General features: G+C 39.4%; 1 protein-coding gene across 1 annotated transcript in view; it reads right to left on the bottom strand.

Annotated features, from left to right (window-relative positions):
* The window catches only part of TMEM117 (transmembrane protein 117), a gene marked incomplete at its 5' end in the record, with an annotated part of 38,933 nt that extends 13,906 nt beyond the window's left edge, over window positions 1-25,027 (bottom strand). Inside the window, 2 exons of the mRNA XM_010188732.1 lie at window positions 24,026-24,185; window positions 24,945-25,027. Of these exons, the coding sequence (XP_010187034.1) occupies window positions 24,026-24,185; window positions 24,945-25,027 (243 nt within the window). The remainder of the gene's footprint in view (window positions 1-24,025; window positions 24,186-24,944) is intronic.
* Window positions 25,028-25,619: the final 592 nt, after the last annotated feature.

The following is a 25,619-nucleotide window of genomic DNA, read 5'->3' as shown; positions in this document are numbered from 1 at the left end:
CATATTTGTATCTCATGCTGCATGAACAGATTGTTACTTCCTTAAATCTATTGGCATCGTATTTCTAACATTCATCTACTTCAGCGGTTTCCAACCTGGGCGGGTTCTGCAGCACATCTCTATGCAGTTTATGAAGAAGAAACCAACCCAAAACCAGCAGGCTTAAATCAGCTGCACAGAGGTCTCTAACCTCACTTGCAAGTTTGGTGGGAAGTGCAAATCAATTGAGGTTATTGCCTCATTTCACTCTAGTCATGAGGAAAGGGCAGCCAGAGGATGATTTTAAGGTCACTGCGGGGTTCATCCTAGTGTTGCAAAGGGCAAAGGGAGCACCTCTGATTTCCATCAGCTACCTCATTAACCCCAGAAACACAGACAAAACTGGATGCTGCAGAAGGGGAGATAATGATATTTTGATTTTCTCCTGTTTGCTTCTAGTTCACCAAGCCAAACAAATGCACACACCCTGTTGCAACGCCACTATTGGTTTAAGACCCTACAGCAGAGCTGGCAGTGCTGATTTGGTATCTCTTTAAGTAAAGCTATTTTTAGTAATGGTAACTGAGCATCAAAGCCACGCTTTCTGATATGATCTGGCCCTTCCCTGCCATCACCTGAGGAAAAGAGAAGGCATTGCCTGGAGAAGCCCTGTCCTGACCCCAGGCCAGGACATGCAGCTGCTGTGGTGCTCCTGGCCAGCTGCAGGATTGCTTCTTGCTGCTTTTTGTTTTTTATTGCAGGCTCCAGGCCTTATATCCCAACCCCAGAGGACCAGGACCAGGGGCTGTCAGGATTCAACAAGGATGATAAGCTGTCTGGGAAGGTGATGTAGCTCTCAGCAGACTCCATCCCATGCTTCATGCCCACACAGCCCCACATCCCTCAGTCACCAGCCCCTTCCTACCCAGGGAAAACTGCCACAGAGAAGGTGGGACCAGGATTAAAAGCTGGTTATGATTAATGGCAAACAAATGTGCCATGCTTTCATCTCTCCACCTGAGTGTAGCTCATATGGCATTTGGTAGACAGAAATACAAAAATTCTTTTAACTCAGGTAGAAGACTCTGCATTTTCAGGTATCTTTGCAAGTCTTAGATAGCTTTGTTTAAACTCTCAGAATATGGCAGACAGGCAGGCAGCTAGAGGAAATTTAAAGACAGGCAATGGCTATATATTTTTGCAAGTGTCTGAAGTAAGAAATGAACAGCCGGAATTCAGAGACAAAGGCCCAGCTCCTCTGTCGTTATCTCTAACTTCGTTGCAGTGCTGCAACTTGCACTGATTTCTGCAGCCAAATTCTATGCAGCTGTGAGCTGCTTAAGTACAAACATAATTTTAATATTTCACCTAAAAATACATAAGAAGGGAACATACATAAGCAGCCATGACTACAATTCACTTTCATGCTTGTGAGATAAAATCTACCGCTCAGTATCTGGCTGCCTGTTCTTTGCCAATACCATATCTAAAAAGGAAGGAAGTCTGATAGACACTGTAGTTTTTAGCCCTCACTAAACCAAAAATATACACCCACTCTTAATATTACCACCTGTATACTTGTATGGCTTCAGTGGGGCTACATACCTTCCACAGTGAAAGATGACACATTATTTTTTAAAAGACCTCCTGCTCCATGTTGGTACTCTCAGTGCTAATCTAGTCATAGTTTTCAAGTCCAGAAAGTGTTATTTGATCTGCCCGTCTGTTTTGGCTTCACCTGCTTGGATTGCTATTGGCAATAACAATCACAAAACCCCATCAGGAACTGTGGCACAAAGTCCCTAATTGCAGACACAGCTACACCTTTTATTTCTTAGTCTTGATTTGAAGAATTCAAAATATGGAAAATCCACCATAACAGTGGAGTAACTGCATCACTTGAGCTCCAAGCTGCTGAGATAGCACCACCGCAAGAACCACAATTGCAAGACTTGCTCATTTTCTTCCTTATTTGAGAAAATGGTAATACAGTAATAACTCCCTCCTTGAGAGTTAAAGCAGTAATACAGCCTAGTTTTATTTGTGTGCTTGGCCTTGCATGACCTCTTCCATTAAAAAATCATTACAGAATCCTTTAGTATATTATCCATTTCTGTTTATTTAAAGGCAACAATTCCCAGGCCAGCCAGGTCCCAAACAAGCTCTGTGTCTCTGCACTTTGAATTTACACATTAATGCATTTTGAGCCTTGACAAAGCTGTGTATGCACATGTCCTCAAAACAGTGACCCTTGTTACTGAAATGTCTGAATTGGTATTGAGCTTTATAAGAGAAGGTCAAAGTAATCTCAAAATATCAGAGAACCTAAACCAAGAAATGTTTGCATTTCACTGAAAGATCCATATCCATTCCTATTTGTGATAGACAGCACTCCCTCTCTCTCCCCTGTGACTGCAGCTTGGGTATCATCTTCTATTCACTCCTCACAACCTGGCAGTGCCTTGATACTGCAGATCTGTTCTGCATAACATATCACAGATATAACAATTTCTATCAAACCCCACAGCTAAAAACTTTTTATCAGGGCTCTCATCATCTGCTGTGCAGTTACATCGGCATCTTTCCCTCTGGCCTTCACAAGTGCAGTTGTTCTCCACGATACGGAAATGCTGCTGCAAAGACCATTCTCCTAGTCTGTTTCTTTGACCATGTCACTCTCTTCTTTAATCAAATAAAATATAGGCCACTTCCTTTCATATTCAAATCCCTTCAGATCTTTCTATTTGACAGCTGCACCTTCAATCAGCCTATACATTCAGGCTATGAATATTTTTCTCTATTTAAAGAAACTTTCCCCTGTGCAGTTCTCTATCAACTGCAGAGGTTTCTCCTTTCTCATTCTCCTTTATAACCTCTCTTTGCTATGAGAAAACATAAGGATGTCATGCATTAGGTATCCTGGATTACTTGTCATCAATTGACATTACCTGTTGACATTGGCAGTAGTGTGAAGAATTAGTGACTATCAATTCTTTCTGTTACATTGGGAACAAATTGGGTTTCAACGCAAGCCAGTGCACAAAGAAGGACAGACACTAGAAGGTCTCACATCTTGAGTTGTGTAGCAACCAGGAAAAACAGTAATCATCATTTCCAGCTGAGGGCCAGGACTGTTCCTTCTTACAGCTACCCTTCAAGCTTTTGCTACTCATGAGAGTCAAAGAGGAGCAAGATGAAATAACGTTATCCATGTCAGAGGTGCAGCAGATGTCACCAGACCCAAGCCTCTGTGCACACCAGGATGTCCTGGAAGCAAGTCCACCAGTTTTTCCATTAGGTAAATGTAAGGTCTCATATATCTTAGTGACACCATGAGATTCCTCTTCTTTGTAGCTCACTCTCACCTGTTGATGATCTATTGACAACTGCCGAAGATACTGATTAAAAATATCTACTCAAAAGTAAATGCTCTTCTATTTTGTCTCAAAGTTTCTCCAATTTTTGCAAGCTTTTACTCTTGCTTTACTGTCTCACCCATGTCTGATCTTGGTTGAGCTAAACAGCTATCAGGTAATCCTTCTGGATGAGAAACACCAGTGAGAGCTTTTGCAGTTAATTCTTGAGTCTGATAAGCAGCTAAATAAAGTGGTAATGTTACAATATTGTGTATCTGTAAGAGACAAAGAAATTGGCTCCTGCAAAACAACTGTGTCTTATTCCCTACATGAAACATCCCTAAACCACCAGCAAGTCAGTCTTAATGGTTTCTCTAACTACCTCAGCGACACACTTTATGAAAGCCATTTCTGTGGTGAATAGGAGAAATGAACATACACTAATAATATGCAATACTTATATTTACAGGTTTCCTGAGACTACATTTTGCTGTCAAGGGAAATAACTTGCGACAGAGCAGTCAATCTTTCTGGCATCCTAGAAGATCAAATATCTGACTATGATGGGGAGAATAAAAATAAATTTTAAATACATTGCTATATAATAATTTTCAGCAATATAAGTACATAGGCTCTAATGTATGTACCATTGCATTGTGGAATATATACCCACATCACAGCTGAACAGTAATATGAAATCTGGAGCATTTCAGGATTTGCAAAGACTGCTAATGCTATTTGTACCTATTTGAGAACAGTAAGCTCTGCTTAGAGTTCTGAAGTTATTTTACATTAAGGCAACTGTTTCAGGCTAATTTCAGCTGCATTAAAAAGTATATCGTTCCTTTCTCTTTCCAAATACCCACATACATGAACTTCCTTGTTGCCTGATAACCCAACAGTGTTTTTTAGCATTGCCTAAACCCAAGTAGATAGATTTGCAGTGAAATACCCAAGCAGATACTTTCCTCGCTATGAGCTTTGCAACATAATAAAAATGGTTTTATAGGTATCTGGAGCAAGGGGATTACTTTATGTTGTTCACTGTAGACAGAAACTAAATCAGCTGCCTCAGTGTTAGAAATGGATGACTGAGGAGCTTTTCTGTCCTGGACAAAATTCCTTCAGATCATAGGTGAAGAGTTCTGAGAAAATTTGGGGCCGGCTACAAACAAAACTATAAACTTGTTCTTTGATATTAAGGACGATCTAGCATCAAATCTGAAGCAGTAGGTTTGGATCAACGGTCTCAGTTTGAAACTTTCACCCAACTTGTTCTAGTTTAGCTGTAACTGTAAATTACACATGTTTCTGCAGGGTTCAGCTTGCTGTGATTAAGGTAGTGAAACAGTAATATTAATTTTCTATTGAAGAAAAAGTCAGGATTATATGCTGCATTTGACTGATACTGAGAAAATTAATAGAGCTTAAAACAATGAGAGAAATTAAAAACATTGAATGTTTCTACTTGCAGGGAGAAATTTGTTCCATAAATTTAAATGTGGAGTTTGCAAATAAGTCAGTTCAAATTCCCTTTCCTTTAAAAAAAATAAGTAATAAGCCTTTTCCAAAATAATTTTCCTCTTCATAACTTGTGCTAATTGATCTAGCAGGTTTAATCTATAAGGAAAGAAAAAGGAAACTGTGTGCAAATGCTGAAAGAAGAAAGGCTGACTTTGCAAAATGTGACTATCTGCGCTTAAGTTTTGTTTCAGGAACTACAGTAATATGGAATATATTTGGTCTTGCCAGCTCCCTCTCTTGTCTTTTAGTTGAAGTTAAATTAATTTTCTGTGTCCTGAGTTTTAGCCTGTGAACAGCCATAGCAGCGGCAGCACATGTACTTGTTTCCTGAAGGCAACATGTCCCATTACTGAACTCCTCCTCCACACTCCCCCTCTGCCCCCCATTTTATCTTCAAAAGCTGTGGTGTGGCCATTAGGCACATCTGTTCCAGGAATAACAGCGGCTTGTTTGGTATCAGATGGGGTGGCAGTAGGAAATGCATATATTATGTTTGCACAGCCATTATGTGAACACATCTGGGTAGCAAAAGAGGATATAAGGAAACACATAAAGCTTAGGAGGCATGCATGTAAAAAGAAAATCAGCTTTGCTTGCATATCAGTATCTCTGGAATGTGTTTTAAAACTGTCATCAACGATTTAGAATACAAGTGAAAATGGATATATGTTATATGGGCGTTTATTTTGTCCATTCTCTTTTGCATTATACACACTGTCAAATCAGTCTCTAACATTTACTGTGTGGGTTAGATTGCCATTCACCAGGATGGGAACTAGCATGCAGCTAGCTCCCTTGTAGCCACCCACATTTAGGGGTGCTGAGCTTCAAGCTGCATCACACTCAGGGTGTTTCAGCTAAGCCCCACTCCAGAAGTGTGATGAGCCACTCTCTGCTTCTCAGGACCTGCTATAAAGCTGATGTCCTTTCCCACACTGAGGTTCTTCAGAATACAAAAGCCCTTACTGGCAATGGTGGCTGATCTAATGACCTCTGAATACCTTTTCTGTGTTTGCAGTGATCACTCTTCTTTTTTTCTACAGATCATAATAATTTTGATAATAATATGAGACAGTTTCTCTTGACTCCCTCACCAGGTCAGGAAGTTAAACAGCAGAACGCTCATGTTGCTGCTCTGGTGAGGGGCATCCTCATCAAATGGGAGCATTCTCACCCTCATCAAATGGGAGCATCCCCCCCCCCCCCCCCCCCCCGAAATGAAAATGTGGTACAAACCACTACCTACTTCAACAGAATTTGAATGGAATGGCCCATGCTTCTGACAAAAATAGACTGGAAGCATTCCTGGAAAGTAGAAATCCATGAAAACAAAAGGAAAGAGCCTTCTTAACTGTGCTGGTGTGAAACACAGGCTCAGTCGGGTGCATGACATACTGACTGCCAAATTCAGTAACAACAGACCCAGGAAACCACGTCTGACCACAGAACTCAGCTCAGAGCCTGCAGCAGCCTGTGGTGCCCAGAGGGTTTTCTGCCTTACAGTGTTCCCTCAGGGACTAAGATGCTGAACAGCAACTGGGTCTTCACCAACCATCAAGATAAGGAAAAAGAGATATAAGCACAAAGATTCTTCCCCCCGCCCAGTTTAACAGAAGAGACTGTGAAAGATAAAACAAGAGGTTCTCACACCCACAGCAGACCCATTTCAATGATTTCTAGTGAGTACAGAATTCAGCACTGGGTTGAGACCCCAAAGTGATGTGCAGTGTGCTTTTATAAGTGTATTAAATTCTAACTGTATTATCCTACTATACTAGTTTCCCAGTTTCTAAAAGAAGGTAGAAATTACAAAACAATTTACTGAATGAGACACTAAACATACTTATCTTCATCAACACGCAGAAGCAAAAAGATAGGAAAATCCTGTTGCTAAGAACCACTACAAGATCTTTGTCACAAGATACCCTTATTTCATTGTATTGTACATCATCTGACTAAAGGGACTTTGAGAAAAACAAGAAAACAATAGTCTCCCTAAGTAAATACAGGTCTACTAGTTTTATTATTTTCAGTAATAATAGAGGCTACAGAAAACTGGTGGGCTGCTTGGATTATTATACTGTATCTTACATAGACATTAGTCATTCACTGCAGTTCAGTGACAAGAAATATCCTCTTATTACAGAGAGTGTATGTCACTTAATAGTTGCAGAAATTATTTACTTAAGCTCTCCCCTTCCCATCTGCCCTCCCCTCTCCCAAAATCCATTCATTTTCTTATCCTCTGGGGAAATGCTGCCAGCACTTCCTGTATGTTATGCATACATAAATTACAGGCCTTAAAGAATGAACAAAATCATAAACCCAAAAATATAGCCTCCAATGTGAATACAAATTAGGGAAGATAACTCTTCTCTACAGCCTCCGCTCTGACCCCAATGCAAAAGCTCACTTCCTGAGTATGAAAGAGGAAAAATGCAATTTCAGCTTTTTATACCAGAGCAATATATTTGCCTTTGCCAGGTGCATGCAGAAAACATGAGCTTCATCCTAAAAGGTTTTCAGTGTTTGGAAACCTCCTGGGAGAACTTGTCAAAAACACAGCGAACCAAGTTCTAATTGCACAAACTCACCCTGGTCTTGACAAACACAACAGTTTGGTCTGAATTGCAAAACGGTTCCCAACAAAATCCTTGGGAGCAGAGAGAATGTTGTTAAGGTGTCTTTTTGAATCTCAAAGACAAAATCAGAGGCTTGCAGTGTGCCTTGAATGAATTAAAGTGTTCTCCTAGTGAGATCTGAATCTAAATATAGCAACCATGCTGATCACAAGGAAAGGCTGAATTAAAATATTTAAAAAATGACAGATGAGACAGGGTGGACAACCTCAAAAGGTTCGGAAATTCAATGTAGATAAGAAACCATATACACAACACTTGGCAGAAGCTTATCCTGACTAACAGACCTTTCTGCAAGATGCCCTCCTGCAACCCTTCTATTCAGTCTTTACTTTTGATCTGCAAGAAATCCCTCTTCTCCCTCACTGCCAGTGCTACTTTTGGAATACAACTTGATAATTTCCTTCCACAGAGAATTTTCTCTGGGATCAATTGTAAGTGCCCCATAAGCCCCTCCTTCTGGCGGTGAAGATGGTCTCTTCCACTATCTGTTTCAGAAATGTGGCTCTCTTTCACCTACACACGTAACTGTACATCTCTGTAATCTTTATCACTAACAATAGCACGTATGTGCTTTTCCCCTTACTGCATTTTCTTCCATTACTTTCTCCTTAACAAGTGGTAGACTTAATTCAGTAGTTCATATTTTTAATTTTAAGAACTAACCTGACAAAAGTTTTGGGAAATGACATGTTGCTTGCTCTCAGAGACACTGTTATAAGGGCAGTAAGCAGACTCCATATGCTGCCTGTAGATAAATGCGTGGCTTCCAAACTTGCAAGAATGACTCCAAAACTTTTAATTACTGGCACCAATGAATCAAGGGAGCTACATTACAGCAGCTGAGTGATTACTCTCTCAGTGTGATTAATAGAGCAGGTGGGGTTTTAAAGCAAGGTTCTGCATGTGTATATGCATGTAGAGGAGAGGTAGATGCATGTGGTTTTGGAGAGATTTACAGTTTAACTAGTCAAAGCCACATAATGCAGACAGGTACTGAAACTTTCTGGACAGGAAAATATAGAATTCAAGCATTATTTTCAATTGTTTAAAGAAATGCTAAATAAATTTTCTCATCAGAGGAGCTGTTTTAGAGCAATTCACCAAGTCAAGATAATGAATGAGCTGTTCTTTCACAGCATTCCTCAAGGAGGAATTATCCCAAATGATATGGTTACTTAATACGAACATTTATAAAGGGACCATCATTATGCGAATTATGTATTTTACATAATTTATTTCAAATTCCAGTTTATAGCAGCACTTTTATCTTTTTTCATTCAGTGATAAAAAGGCATCAATTATAATTCTCCTAGCATGTCTACAGAACAAATGTCTGCTAGTGAAGTTGCTGTGCTCATTCAAACATATAATTATACATCGGAGGGTAGCAGGCAAACTACATTTAGCAAAAAAACAAAGAGATAAAAACTGCACACTTAAATGTAGCAGTTTAGGTATAAGAAATGCACTACAAAGTATATTTAGAGGTGTGTTGGTCTGTAGCAGTGCTACCTACTATGTGATAACTACTTGCAGGGCACTTCTGCTCTTAAATATGTAAATCCACTTAGAGCCCAGAGAGCAATAACCTTGCTGCCATGTTTTTAAAAACCATCGCTTTGCTGAGGAGAATATTGCTTTCATGTCTCCTCAGACTCAGTACATTTCTACTGAGGTTTATACAGTTTGCACGTACAAAGCATGGCTGCAAAGCATGCAAGTGTGAAAGAAATACAAGCAAACCAGATTATAGCAAGTATTACTGCAATTTCAAAGTATATATAATCAGAAGTGGAGAGGTATAATGCAGGAAAGCAATTTAGAACCACACCAAAGATTATTATTACAGCAATGTACTATTTAGGAATTAAAGACTACTGGGCTATTGGTCTGCATTAGCATGCCTGACAGCAGAGGTTGGGCAAATGTTCTGGTCTGGCCTAAAAGCTTAATTTCACTGGCTTCTACAAGCAAAAATTCAAAAGCTGAGTTATTAAAAAAATAACATTTGCTAAGGTGCTTTGGCAAAGATGCTGCTAGACCTTTCAGAGGCTGAAAGGATCTGATCCCACCTCATAATCTTTCCACTGCAAATCACAGGTATTTGCAAAAGAGACTCCCCTGGTCTGTGCTACAAAAACCACTGACCAGAACATAGATTTTTAAATCATGGCTCAGGTGAGCATTGTGGAAGTTTAGAAGCTCCTACAGTAACACGGCACAGGAGACCCATGAAACCTGAGGACACAAAGCTCATCATGACACTTCCCTATCTTCCTGCAGTCTTGATCAACATAAAGTTTGATTAAAGTATCAACTACTTCTTAACAATTACTTTGAATGACCAAACCTTTCATAAGAAACTCAAAATAGCAAGTTCATGAAATAGGTAAGAATTAACTTCTCTTTCCTAAAATGTTCATGACTTTTCCTCCTCTCATTTTATCTGCATTTCCCAACTTCTCCTCTGAGTTTACCTGCAATTAGCTGCCAAACTTCTTGCTTTAAATGCTGAGTCAAAATACAAGGATAATATCACTCATGTCATTCTTGCAGTTTTTGCAGCAACCATTTAAGAAGCAAGCAGTACTATTTCCTTCTTGATAAGCATCTACAGTTTCAGTATATACTGCTCCACACCTAATTCTAAAAACTTAATTGTTTTCTATGAGTCCTTACTAAATACATGGAAATGCTCATGTTAATAGAAATAAGCAAAGCCCCATGACACAGTTTCTTTGACAGAAAGCAGTTATTCATAGAAAACAGTTATATGGGCACTAATGACAATATTCTACTTTCCTCCAAACACCACCAAAAGCTTTCAGTGATTTCCATGATGAAAGGTCAATTACCAATCACATATATGATCTCCAAATTTATCTTCTTATGACTATGATTCTGCACAAGAATTTCTAACAGAATGTGTTACCTCTTAGAACTAAATCATCAAGGAAAACTGATTACATGTTCTCATTCTGATTTTAATGTTAAACAAATCTATAATTTCCCCATAAAATTTATTAGTATTTTAATGTAATTTTCTTATACAACCTGGAGGTCTATCCAGTCTGTATGCCAGTAAGGTTTTGTATGACTATTCAGACATGGTTATCCCATCCCTAAGGGAATCTGTAGTCTAACTACTATGTTTAAAGACTCTTACTACATTTCTGTATTTCCAATAGCAATCTGTGCCTTATAAACTAAGAATATAGCTAACTGATAAGAGTAAATAATTGCATTTGACGGATAATGTTTTCCTGACAGGTATTCCCTTCCACAATACTGAGCCATTCTTTATAGAAGTAACATCATAATTGTGTATATTTGCATCGGAACACGCAGTAGAAATTTACTGACCAGCTCTGTATGGGGAATGAAAACTAAGTTTTTCAGATATTTTCAGTGTTCAAAGTTGCTTCTATTTACAATGTAAAGGAAAAGCAAGAGTGTTATTGCTATAAAAATGAATACAAAAATGAGGTTAAGAAATTATTGCATAGAAGTGCCTATCTAACAGATCTGCTGAAACTCTGAGCATCACCAGTATGAACAAGACATTTTGCTCATAAATTAACAGAGTTGTGTCAAGTTGGAGCCACTGCCTGAATGAAAGCTAAAAATGGAGCCAGGGTGTTGGAGCACAGTCCTGGAGAGCTGGGAAAAGCCTCACCTCCACTGATCTGAAATTCAGGAGGATAAGGGCGCAGAGGCTGTTCTTCCTTCTGGACCCCTCCCAACCACAGAGCGAAGGAGCGAGAAAACTCTGTATGGAAAATGCTGGCAAATTTTGTCCTTCTTACTCCTTGGGTATAGTTTATAAGTGCAAAAGAAAGAAATGTGACAAATTACACTTTAAGAAGAGAGCTTTTTTGGGTTTATTTTACTATTGAAATGGCACTAGAGAAATTCATACTACCCATACCACAAGGACACCCAGTTACCACTGTGGCAGGTGCCATGTAAGACAGAAAAAAAATCACAGCACTGCTGCTTACTGTTCAAGCGTGCCTGTGTACAAACTACTGATTTCATGTGATTATAACTTTTCCAAATTTAACTGCTTGGGTTGAACACAGCCCATGCCAGGTGTCTGCCTCGGGCTGTTTTTTTTCTGTTTGGTGCTATGTTTCTGTTTTAGGGTTTTGACATTTTCAGCTAGCACCATTCAAACACTTCTGAGAGCAAGACCAAAGAGAAAATAAGCAGTTTTGCTTTGTAGAAATGCCTCACGCTTTGAAGTAGAGACGTACAGTTTAGCAAGGGAGTAACTTTGTGTCAGAGATGTGCCTTTTGCTTCTCTGTGAATATCTGCCCCAAACAGGGAGAGTTTAAGGTGCCTTTGAAAAGTCAATAATTTTCATACTTGCAAGAGTTTAGCTTAAGGTTCAGAAACAAGTACTTTCAAAAACTGTGCATCCCTCAGCAGTCCAAATTGACTGTCAGCTCCTACTGCTTCTCAGAGTATGACACTATCACTCCCAGAAGAGAGGCAGAGCATCCTTCGCTCCCCCTTTGCCTCTCAGCCCCAGTGCTGCTTGTGGCTGGACTCTGAATTGCTCTCCAGGAGGGACTGAACCAGCTCTGCACAGCAACTGAGGGACAGGGAGCCAGCTTTCCTGTAATTACTGATGCTAGCAGGAGGTTGGGATTGGTGGCTAAGGAAAAGCGAATGATCTGGAGAGAGAGAGGCAAGGGAGGAGAGATTCTGATTTGGACAGCAGGCTCGGGGTGGATGATTAGGATTCACCAGATGTGGAGACTAGAAATGAGAGACTCGAAGACTGAAAACTGAAATTGGATAAAAGTAATGGGATTTCTCATAGAACCAGGGATAGGGAGGACCCAGGATGGGGGCACAGAGGGAGACAAGGAGAGAGGGTTTGGAAGTGATAGAAAGGAAAAAGCCAAGTTTGGGGAAATGGTCAGAAATTGTCAGTGACTCTTTGACTCTGGAGTTCGGACCGGTCACCATGACTCCAATTATCACTACCCTCTGCTGTTAGCAAGCAGATGTGAAGCCTAGAGGCATGTCTCCTCCTCCTTCTGAAGTGGTTTATAGGAAGAAAAAACACATGCTGCTATTAGCAGGTGGCTGACATGGCAAACATCCATGCAGGGGAACTAATGGTTCCAGTAACCTGATAAGACACATCAGATTCATATGGCAGACTTCTGATTTTGAGGTTTCTATCTTTTTGTCAAACCTGAAGGAATTATACACACAGAAAGTTCTGCATTAAAGAAACTGTCTGGAGGTTTCAATGGTGAAGAATCATGAACCAGGAGATGTCAGGCTAAGGTTACCTATACTGTGCGTGTATGCATAGTATAAACCTTATTTATTTATGTGATTGCACCCCATATGTTACAGAGGACATGACCTTTTTCATTAAAGAGGATCTAACTTGTGACTGTGAGGTGGGAATATATAACAACAGAGACTCCTGTAGTTCTGCACTCTGCATCTGCTGCACTAGCTGGAAGGTGTGCGGGAAGAAGTGTGTAAATGCAAGAGATGATAGCAGCAGATGTGAAAAATACTCTTGCTGTGGGGGTCACTGCTGCCAGGAGGAACTGATTTTGGCCAACTCTGTCATGCCATGCCTGTGGAACAGTGAATTTCTAAAACTGAATTATTCGCAAGCAGTTATAAATTGTTTGCCATGGTTTTTTTTCTGTATGATTCCCTTGACATCCTATCTAAGCTTAGATTTGGTCAAATGACAAGTGACCATGGCTGGTATTAAAATTGAGGAGAGCTGGACCTGAATATATCGCCACTGGGGAGAAGAGGAAGGGCTGACAAAACATCCATAGGGATAGCAAAGTCCTTTAGTGACTACCCAGACAGAACTGCCCTGTACTCCTTTAGGATCAGCATAAAAAGTAACCAGTCTGTTTTATGGGACCAAATATATGACACAGTTATAGTGCTCACTCAAAACTTTTCAAATACTTTTACAACCACTGGAATTCTACAAAGCAAATAGGGCTGCTGGTATAATAATATACAAGGATACATCAAGTAAATTTGTGGCTTTGTCTGCTTCTAATTAAATAATATGCTAGACCCTCCTCCCCCAATTAGGTAACCGCTCAGCTAAAAGATGGGTAATAATATAAATTTTCATAATAATGTCCTCAGACATCTGAAATTAGGGACCCTTTGACTTTAATTTCTTTGTGCCTCAGTATAAAATGTGGACAGTGATGGACAATAATACTTCTACTGTAAAGGCTATCATGAAGATAAATACATTAATGCTTGAAAAGCCCTTAGGAAATACAGCTATGAGTGCCACAGAAAAGCCCACAAGGAAATGAATGATTTCATCTTCATATCAAGGTTTCAATAGTGTGCAGTAAGTAAGGCCTGGGGCCACACGCTGCACAGAAAGAGTAAACCAAAATATTGAATAGCTTCTCATTAAATGAACACTATTCATCCAGTGCAGCAAGAGAGACAGAGATCCTGTGGAAAAATGGGATGGGAATAGATAATTAAAGATTGTATCATAATGCATACACACAATAGGGGTGAAAAGTTTATACCAGTGACCTTAATTCTGGCATTTCCTAACTTCTGAATGCATGACTCTGCAGCCTCTGTAGTGTTGTCTCATTTTTAACACCATTTTTTACACCATTTTTAATGCATAACTGTATTTGTCTTGCTTAAATCATCATGTGCTCATTTCTGATATTAAGCTTGTTTGTGTGATGCTTTTTATTTCTTTCAACCCCTATATTTGGAACACTTTGCCCAGATATGCAAATCTTTGCAGCCTGACCTTGAGGAATTGTAAGAGTTTGTATAATTTAGATTAGTGCAGTAATTGTTTGGCCCAGATGCCAGAAGCATCCCCAAGGGTATTTAACATTCATTCAGAAGATGTAGCTGTTGCTTCGCAACTTAAGGTCAGGACAAAAGTACCAACTTGCAGCCAAGAGAATTCACTGCAGATCTCATCTGGGAGGTGGCAGCTGTGGGTGAGAACCAAGGCCATCAAAAAGTGCACTTGCAGACTTGAGATGGGACCAGTCCCTTTTGCTTCCTCTAACTCTGGCTGTCTAATAAAGCAGATCACTTAACCACTTCTCTTCTGCGACCTACTCCTAAATAGATGATGTGCTGTGCATGGGATCTGCTGCTGAGGATTGATTGTTTTTCCACTCTGCATACACAGTTCTAAATTTTATAAATCATTATAAATCTAAAGCATGCTGCACATTGTATATAGACAAACCCGAAGACCACCTAAGAGAAACTAAAAGCAAAGAGCCATCCAAGAAGGATTATAGGATTATATCCTTAAATCCATAGTGAGATACATTAGAAAGAGAAGTACACCGTTTTCTCATTTTCATCTATAAGCAATATAATGGATTACCTAGTCACAAATTTCCATCATTTAATTCCTCATGTGGTACCTGATATGGGAAATAACATGACAGCAGAGCTCACTGAGAGCTGACGGAGAGGGAAATTGAAGCTAGCTAGAACATCTCTCCCAAAAGATGAAATAAAAACACAGCTCTAAATGACCAGTACCAGCTACAGTGCAGTCTTCTGGATTATTGTGTCACAAAATTAATGCTAGTGGGGGTGCAAGTCATAAATGCACTGAGAAACGCAGTGGTCCGTAGGGTTCTATGGTGGAAACAGAGTTGGAAAGAAGAGGTGTAAAAAGAGTTGGCCAAGACAGAAAAAAAGCTTATTGAAGGTGCAAGCCAAGTCTGGCTGGTCAAAACAGAAAGGCAGCTCTGCCAGGTTTTCAGTCACCAAAACCACGTGTGTACTTCATCCTGGTAGTGGGGCTCCACCACCAGCATCTGCCTTTGCTCAGTGCCACTGGTGCACCATCCAGTGTTGCTGGCTGGAGGGAGAGGATTTTAGGATTAGCCAGTTTCAGGTCCTTCTCCCTGCTGCCACATTACTCCGCCTGGTAGGAGCAGCCAGCTACCACCATGGTCTTTCTTCAGAGGCAAGGGACTGCCCGCAAATGGCTGCTTCAAACTGGAGGTGGCCAAGTGTGGAGTTGAAGCCTCAGCCACAGGGCCAAGGTCCCTCTCTCCCTTACAGCCCCCATGAATGCTTCAACCTGCCCTCAGTTACCTTAGGACACAGACTACCTCACTCAGAGCCAGTCCTGAAAGCAGCTCTTTAATTCATCTATCTTCATCCAGAGAGAAACGGACTCAGTGCCCTGTGTAACGAAGTTCACAGACTGACAGCTCCACCTTGAATTGGTTGTTAGTGGATAGTCCCCACCATGCCAGTGACTGCCCGCCCTGCTAACAAACTGGGAAATGAAGGCACAGGGAGCCAGCTGCACTAATCACACACTACCCAAGACTGTGTTGCTCTGGCATCAGAGATATCAAGACAAGTTTAGCACTACTGGCTACTGAAGCAATTGAACAAGAGCTGGTGGAGGGAGGTGGTAAATAGAGCTCTTTCCCAGTTTGATTAACATTGGTTTTTGTCTCTTGTTTGTACCATTTCAACAATAGTGACAATGTGTTAATGCACCTACAGCACCCGTTGGCTCATGCAGGGCTCTAAGGAATCTTAATGAAAAAATTACATTGCAAATACTATTTAGGCACTAGGAGGAGAGAGAGAAGAGATTAACTATCTGGGGACCAGCTGAGATATTGTACAGTCCAAAGTCAGCTGCAGCGCACTACTGAGACTATTTGGGAGACTCTACAGGCATGTTGATTTAGTTGCTTTGCTGCTTCAGTGGGAAACACAGATTCACACTGTCATGCAATGCCAGTCCCCAATCTATCTGTCAGATCTGGTAAGTGTTATGCTGGGGAATCTCGTCTCCCTAATGAGCATTAGAGGATGGGCAGATGAACATGGTCAGACTCCAGGAAAGAGAATCTTCTTAGCCTCTGACCTCTAGGAGAATAAAAGCCTTCCTGACCTAAGGCCACACTTGTACACCACCTATGATCCACAGGGACATGACGTCAAACACAACACAGCTGAGTAATTAAATGTTAGTTGAAAATCAGAAACCACTGCAACTATGATTTCAAATCACTAAAAGCACTAGAGAGTAATTTCTCTGCTCTCTATATATGAGAATGAATTACATATTGATAGGTTCAATAAAGTCTGATTCTAACAGATGCAAAAATACCTAATGTACTCAGTATCTCAAAACACTCAGTGATTAACTACTTATGTCCCTTTTGTTATACAAAGAAATGCAGCAGCTTTATAGCACATTAGAAGAATTCAAAGGCAATAAAACTAGGCATGTCTTTTTGTTAATGTCTCACACAAAAGCCTTCAAACCTTCCAAGCAAGTATAAAAAACTGCCTTTCAATCAACTTTGCAGAAATAATGCAGTTTGAACAACAATATCAGGCATATTCTTATTTCTGTTGCCCCCTCTATGATTTGATTAAGAGCAACAAAGCTAGTTTTGCTGCTTCTCCTTACTTGAACTCAGTATTGTTGTTAGGTGGATCTGTATGCCCAGGCACCACTTGTCACTGAGTCCTGTAAATTCAATGTGTCATATTGCTAAATGTAAAATACAGATAGGTATAAAACTTGTCTCAAGGCAACACTCTATCTAGTGATGGTAAACTGAGTTTTATCTTTCCTTTTTTAACTCACATGGTTGCATTTACAAATTGCATGCAATTCTATTAGTTAGGAAACAGCTGAACCAGTTCAATCTCATCTCAGGTTTTTCATTCTTAGATAAAAACCTGTGTGACAACACTCATTACAAAGCAGATTTCTATATTCAAATAATATATTCCAGAGCATCTTAAACTCGAGAAGAGTTGAAATTGCCTGAATGTCACCATATTGTTAAATCAACATGTATCACTGCAATATAATCTTAAGCAATGCAACATTCATCAGACATACGTCCCACAACAACAAAGCCCATCACATGCTGATTATAGCAGAACCTGTGAAAAGACTATCCTTGCAACTAAAGATGAAAATACTCCAGTGAAAGACTTGCAAACAATTCCCAGCTTTTCTTGTTCCTCGAATTCCACTTTTTTGTGCATTTGGGCTTGATATGGTGGTTTCAGGAGGCACTGCATAGAAATGGTAGTTCCGCTCTTGGAGAGCTGCCTCATTATTTCAGGCAACTACCTACACTGCAAAAGAAAGGCCTGAGTGTCACATGTATGGCACGTACCCATTTTCAGGGTAAAAGGGAATGACTGTGACAAATGGGAAGCTTTTTCCAGCTAATTCATTTTGTGTGTAGTCATCTCGGAGCCAAGAGGCTCCAGCTGGGACTGGGGCCTGATTATGCTAGAAGCTGTACCAAGTCAGACAGTTTCTGAGCACCTTAGGGGCTAAGCAGACAACTAGTGAAAGAAAAGAACTGTGCTTGTCCCTTTTCAGCAAACGAGGAACTGAGTCACACAGCTAAAAAAAGGACCCAGCCCTCAACTGATATAAATTGGCACAATAGGATTCAGGTCAGCACAAATATGCTGAGTTAGAGCAGCTGAAGCAATCCCTAACATTGGATCTATAATGCCCAAGACAAATGTAATGCATCCAAGCAAGATTTAACCAGTGCAAAGGGTGAAATGTACTTAAAAAATACTGTACTTCTCATGCCTTGTTTGACAAAATCCACAGCATAAAATGATGGTGTTGGATATCAAACTAGACAAGCACAAGAATGAAAATGCTGCAATCTAAACCAGACAGCTCATTAAAAAGGTAGGGTATATAATGTGCAAGAAGGGACAAAATACACCCACCTTTTCTCAGGGGAAAAGGATTTTACTTGTCATTTTCTTAGTTCCAAAGTAACAGAAAGAGTTGAAGAAATAAAGTGTATTTTAAAGTGGGTTCTGGCAAAGGGCCGAAGGAATGTTTCAGGGATTTTCAAGAGGAATTTATACATCCAACTGGATCTTGAAAATATTCCAACAGAAACTTCTGGGTTTTAATTACAAATAACAATGCTGTACTTTTCCCCCCTCATCACCCTTTACATAAACACTACATACACTTCCATCAAACTCAAAAGGTGTTTCCCTTCAAAATAAAAGCAGTGGATTTCAAATGCATTATTTTATTCGCTGATCTATAACTATGGTACATTTCTATTCTCTTTGCCTTGTCCACAGGCAACAACAATGTGACGAGACAGATGGGAAGGAGATGTGGAGAGTCCACACCCCAGTTCCTCAAAACCTTACTTCCTTGCCAAGGAGGGACAGGGACAGCTTCACTCTGTGCAACCCTGACTCCATTTCTAGCTGCTTGTTCCCAAGCTATCAAATGGGCCATTTCTGGGACCACACTAACTTGTCCCTCTCAGTACCTGATAGCCAGGAAAGAACCCACTCCCTTGATACCAGTCATGGAGAGAAGATACAGGAAAGCTGATAGAAAACACCTCTCATGGGATGCATGAAAGCAGAGCTCTGGAGAGTTACTGTTCTATGTTCCAAATAGAAAGGAGTACGACTTGATACCCCAAAAACCAGTGACTCTCCAAAATAAAATAAACCACTTTGGGACTGTGATTGTCCACACAGATATAAATGCAAGAGTTGCAGCTGTGGAGGCAGATTCAAGAAAAGGAACAATTCTAGGATAGGCAAGAAAGACCTGTGACTGACCCAGCAGAAAGAAGTGCCACAGTGCCAATAATGCCATGGGAAATATCAATATATTAGTTAAACAGTGTTTAGGAATATACTCAAGTCTGTCACTTGAATTTGTAGTAAGTACAAATTAAGCGGAGCTGTAAATCCATAGCTGTTCCCTTCTAGTCATTCTAATTCACTTTTCTTTTCCAGGATTATTCTTGGATGTTTTACACCAGTGTTAAAAAGGAATATTTCCACAATCTATAGAAGGATGAGGATGTACAAAAGATGAAAGAAGAGGGGAAAGTCTTTCATATGTGAGAGGCTTTGCAGGCAGGAAAATCTATTACTTGCTCCAGAAAGGTTTCTCCTAAAGCTACCTCACTTGAACTTGACCTCTTCCCCTTCAGAGATCTGCAGCCCATAGAGATACAGTACCGCAGAGCCAACCTTCACAGTAGGGTTCTTCAGCAAACACTGCACGATAAGCTGAGTACAAGCGTGTATGCAAAATGCCTACCAATTTTTGTAATGCTGTCTGACAAGCATGTCTAAAATCTGCTAGTGAAGAGCAACATACCCTGAGCAGAATTAAATGCTCCACATAACATCTGAAAAAAAGTAGTCCAGGGTATATGGCTCCTCCATGTAAAACCTTGCCATATGGTGATGGCTGGGGACACCAGTTTTGCAGCTGGGTCTCGTGTCAGTTTTATTAAAGGTGAATTCCTGTCTATCCTGACTCCTCTGAAAACCTGTCGCTGCTCACCTGCCCTTGAGGCTAGGTTCCCATCTTGAAAGGGCAAGTAATACATGAATAAAAAACGTAGTAACCCCTCACATACTGAAATATTGAATTTCAGAGATGATGCAAAAGTTGTTTGCTGTCTTCACTAACACAGATACTTCTCTATGGGTTTCGACTTGTACTTTATTACTGTGTTTTCAAATGTCACAAAACCCAGCAAAAGTATAATAAAAAGTACCCTGACTTTCATTTGCTCGCTTCTTCAGAAGTTGTACTGAATGGGTGGTTTTTAGAAGGACATTTTTACTCAAAGTTTGGTTATGTCATGGTTTATACAGTTTCTCTACCATCCAATGCCTCCTCCTGACCCGGGGAAGGGGATCAGGAAAAGGAAAGGAGTTCAAAATGGGAGTCCCCAGTTTATTGTGAATGCGATGTTTATGGTATGGAATAATTATTAGTTGACCAGCCTGGATCATCTGCCCTGGCTTTTGTTTCCCCTTAGCCTCTGCATCTGTTTATCTCAAGACTGCTGAAGACCTTGAGCACTATGCCAACCTGCATACCAGTATTAGCCAAAACCTATATCAAAGTTTTATCACTTTGTTCCCATGAAAGACTGTTCTCTCTACAAATTTGAAAATTTCCTCAACAGAAAACTGATTCTAAAATTCTGTCCCAGTAAACCAGGACAGGTAACTTCCTTGGGAACAAACTGTACGTCAGTACTTTTTGCTGTTGCTTGTTAGGAAACAAAACAATTTATGTGCCACTTTTGAATCAAATGTACAGCTGAGACAATCTACTCTGACAGATATGACAAATTGTTTTGTATATCCTGCTTTGTCTATGAACACAAAATCATTTTGTGTTTATCTGTTTCAAAAGAAAACTACTATACCTGTATATTCTGCTTCAAGCATAAATCAGGATTTCCCTTGCATTTGTATACATGTAAATTAATTCTATCAAATTACTGAGTGTAAATCCAGTTAAAAGTAACAATCAAATTACATTTGCAAAGTTAAATACATTTTCTACAAAAAAAAAAATCCCAAACCTCTAAAAATCAAATCTTTGACCACTTTGTGTGGACAAGACCATATTTCTACTCTATCTTTACCTATTCAAGTAAACAATATCTGCTTCTATGCACTTGATGTTGTGGGTGGTGTTTTTCAATGTAGCCATCCATTGTACCAGATTTTAATCAAAATAACCTCACCATCAATGTAAAACTGAAAATAAATGGAACTGTTCCCACTTTCTGTATTTGTTAACAAGACCAGAGTCAGTTCTATTTCGCTGATAAGGTTTCTGTGTTACTGTTTAACAATGACATACACAAAACATAATTAACATTACAAAGTACCTAAATTAACTACTGTTTTTTCAGAGAATTATGAAGAACTAGAAGAAAAACACAGGAGAACCTAAATATAGATTTTGTTCAATCTGTTAACCTTCTAATTCTCTTATTAAAACTCTACTGAAGAGAGAAGACCAGACATTCTGCAGTAAACAAAACAAAGAAAGAAGTGACAGGCCACCCATTAACCATGTTGATTTTCAACTGCAGTGGCAAGGAGTGTTCTACAGTTACATATTAAAGCAATGTACATACAAAAATATTATGAAAAATGGTTATTATTATTAAAAAAAATCTGTCTACTGATATCCTAATACCAACATCAACAGAGATCCATCATTAGTCACAAGGAATGCTGTTAATTATCTCTTTTTGACCTTCATTTCTTTCAAGTTACCTAGAAGGACAAAATTCTATTTATTTACGGGAATAGTTCCACTTGGTATTTATGGGATTATTTTGCTAGTTTGGTTAAAGATACACACACAAGAACTTTCTCAAAGAAAGGCATAAGCTCTTCCTGGCTTCTGTTTATTCCACTCAGCTGCTGCAGAATTTCTTCAGTTTATGAAGAATAAATTCTCCTTTAGGAATCCTAGAATCATGGAATTGTTTAAGCTGGAAAAGACCTTTAAGATCATCAGGTACAACCATGAAGCTAACACTGCCAAGTGCCCCACTAAACTATGTCCTGAAGTGCCACATCTACCCATCTTTTAAATACCTCCAGGTGACTCAACCACTTCCCTGGACAGCCCATTCCAATGCTTGACAAACCTTTCAGTGAACAAATATTTTCCTAATACTCATTCTAAATCTGCCCTGGCACAACTTGAGGCCGTTTCCCCACATGTTATCACTTGTTACTTGGGAGAAAAGACTGACCCCCATCTTGCTACGACCTTCTTTCAGGTAGCTGTAGAGAGCAATAAGGTCTACTTTCAGCTGCCTTTTCTCCAGACCAAACAATCCCGGTTCTCTCAGCTACTCCTCATAAGACTGGTGCTCTAAACCCTTATTTATTTTTGTTAATTTTACCAGTTTGTTGCCAAAGCCTGTTGAGTTACAAAAAAAGTCTGTGAAACAGACAACACTATTAAAAAGAATTTCTAGAAACATGTAATTCTAAAGCATACTTCAGTCAAAGGATCATGATCCTAATGATCTTCACTTGTGATTTAATACTTTGCTGTCTCAACTTGACTTTATTGCAGTAGCAATACAACGATGCTAGAACTACACTGTAAATAAAACATGCTGACTTAATTGCACGGTCCAAATAACTTCAAAAAAATACATAATTCCATCACACAAACATCAGTCAAAAATGCAATTAAAAAAAGCCTCTTGCTTTGTGTTGTAAAAGATGATATAGTACTCAGGACAGACTGTTTCAAATAAAATTATTCCCTATATTCAGCAACTCCAAGGTCAAAGTACTGGAACTTCATTTTTCAAAGTCTAACAGATGATTTAATAATTATTTGGTATGAAGACAACTCTCTTTCTCTACCCTGCATGCAATATCAAATCCGGTACAGCTTGATACATCGTGTATTTTCATTCATACTTTCATTACAGCCCTGTAAAGTGCAATCATTTATTATACATTCTCCTGAATCTTTTTGAAATAGCAAACAAAATATAAAATGCAAAGGGAGAGAAAAGAAAGCGGCAGAAATCTTACTAGAACAACAGTATTCCCTTTCTTATCCTCCTTGTTCTAACCATGAACCACAGTAAGCACTGAACAGTGGTGGACCTTAGAAAATATAACTGAACTATAGGTCTTTATGTAGCTTTAATGTCCTAGTACAGCAGTGATAAATTTTGAGTACCACCACAGTGTCACCTCTATGATAATTACTCAAGCAATAGATAGCTCATTAAAGAGAACTAAGTGTCTCAGAAATGGTCTTTGCTAGCAGAGTTAGTTAGCAATATATTGGAGAGAAAGGACCCATTAGTTCTTCCCAAATTCTTTGCTGAAGTTCAGTTCAACAGTCTGAGAAGTCTAGGACTAATAGCAAAAGTCACTCAGTCCTTCGATGCTCTTTTTCCTTGCCTCAGCCCAAATGACCTAATTCTTCACAGAGCATTGGGCAAGTTATTCACCCAAGGCTAAAACCACAGACAGATGCAGAGGGTAGAGCACAGGATCACAGGAAGGAGGTTTTTGGCCACGTACTTTTGACCCAGATTCCTTTCTTAACAACTAGACTCAAAGAAGCAGGCACTGGGCAGACTGCAGGGAATCATCTCCCCAGTTAACCTCAATGGCAGAAGATAGTATGGTGCAAGGACTTCTCATCAAAGCAAAGAAATGTTCATGTGAAAGTGGAAAGTGGAATCTTAATAGCAAATATTAACTTTCACCTATTAAAATGCTAAAATGTGTGTATACCCAATATTGTAAATGCTTGAAATACGGAAGCATTTCTTTCTTTAGCAGAATTTTTCTCAGTCTCCTAAAAGAATATTTGAATTTACAAATCAACAAGCTTCTGTTTCTTTTCCTGATGTCATTTTTGCAGAAAACCCCTTCTTATTAGGATAGTCACAGAGTTCTTACCTGGTAGTCTAAGAAGAGAAATCAGCAATATTTTAACAATAAAAGGCCAGCGGGCTTTTTGCAAAGTCACTGAGCATGGTGTTATATTCATGCCCTATTAATAGCAATTGCAAACTAAACATTTACTTACCGTTATGTGGTCTTAGCTAAAAACCATTTGCTCTAGCAGAAATGGAGTGACTAAGCAGTCCCAGCAGCTTGAATGAAACATGAGGAGAGCGTACCTGCATGACAATAAGAAGGTCAAACACCAAGATAAAAGAAGCCAAGAAGGCTCTTGAGACCTCATCACTTGGCAGAAATCCACGATTCAGCTTGTCCCAGCTGATCCAGTCGGTGGTGATGACAAGCACAACTACAGAGGTCAGAGTAAACAGAACCGTCCTGCAAAGGAAACAAAAAAATAGTTCAGAGGGATATGGTAGTAATGAAGATGCATCATTCTATTTTATCTGTCTTCTAATGGTCAGCTAGTGCTTTATCAGTACTTTTCTGCTGATGAAAAGAGATCGCAGAAAATTAAGTGTACAAACAAATCATTTAATTCAAAATAGGAAAGCAGTCAGCTGTATCCTTAGTAAAAAGAAATTCAGTAGCTAGCACTAAGCATGATGCAAAATTAGGCTGGAGTGTATCACTCTTGTTCTTCATTCCATATTTTCCACTGAAGATGCAAACCAATTAAGTAAAATAAGAAAGAAGTAAACTATAGTAATGTACCAAGGACTGCATTATCTAGGCCAAATTCAAACGCACAATCTAAGAGAACATTTTCTAAGGCACCAAAGACATTAGAACCTTTGAAAAGTCTTTTCTCAGCTGTAGGAGCTATAGGACACTAACTGTAAAGTCTGATTTTTATACAGAAACATGTTTGAATAAATGAAATAAATTTTCATTGCACTAAATTAATGTTTAGTAAATTCTGGGGGTTGTAGAAAGATTTTGCTTTGTGTCTCTTAAGATGTCCTTTGTACAAGTTTTCTACACATCTTATGGCAGCCCTGAGAATTCAGTGAAGAGTGAATTACAAAAGTAATAAGCATCCATATGAATGCTATGAGAATTTCAGAAGACACATTTGGCTAATTCATGCAATTTTGCAATATGGTATTTAAGAAAATAACTTTCTAAGCTATCTACCCAAAATAGATCTGCATCATTTCCAGCAGCACTTTGGTGATATCCTTCAGAGTTGGCAGCAATGACCGATTGAATTCCAGGTTCTGTGGAAGCAGGCAAATTTAGGTGGTAATTTGAGGGGAAGCAAGGCTTCTCCCAGTAGCCATAGCTGTCAGTAAATCTGTGCTATAATAGGGGCATACCCACATCTGAATGCACACATGCAGCTAAATAATTGTGGCAGGGTGGAGGTTTTTTCTACAGCAATAAGTCTCATTTTCTTCTGCTACCAAGGGCCACAAAACAATGTGAAGAATATTTCCCACAATACTTCCAAACAGGTCAAATATTCAGGAGAGTAAAAGAAAAATCTGTATACCAGTAGTCACAGCCTACCAGTCTGTACGCATTTCTTTTTATACATCAACCTTGGCTGTGTCTGTGTAGGAAGGAAAAGCAAATATGCAGATAAGCAGTAGCGTACACATTGGGACTCCTAAACATCATTCTTCTGTAGCACGATGGGATGTGCTTCTTCACAATATAATGAGACACAAAATTACTTGATTGCTACCACCTTTACTATAGAACATTTCATTTTATTCTTAATAAATAAATAAAGTTCTGTTCAACACTGTGGTTGGCACCATAACAGCATCCCTTGAGGTTATTACCAGCATCTGGGCCAGAAAAGAA

The sequence above is a fragment of the Mesitornis unicolor genome, unplaced genomic scaffold, assembly GCF_000695765.1.
Source record: "Mesitornis unicolor isolate BGI_N332 unplaced genomic scaffold, ASM69576v1 scaffold16577, whole genome shotgun sequence".
Classification (NCBI taxonomy): domain Eukaryota; kingdom Metazoa; phylum Chordata; class Aves; order Mesitornithiformes; family Mesitornithidae; genus Mesitornis; species Mesitornis unicolor.
This window is presented reverse-complemented; position numbering and strand designations above follow the sequence as displayed.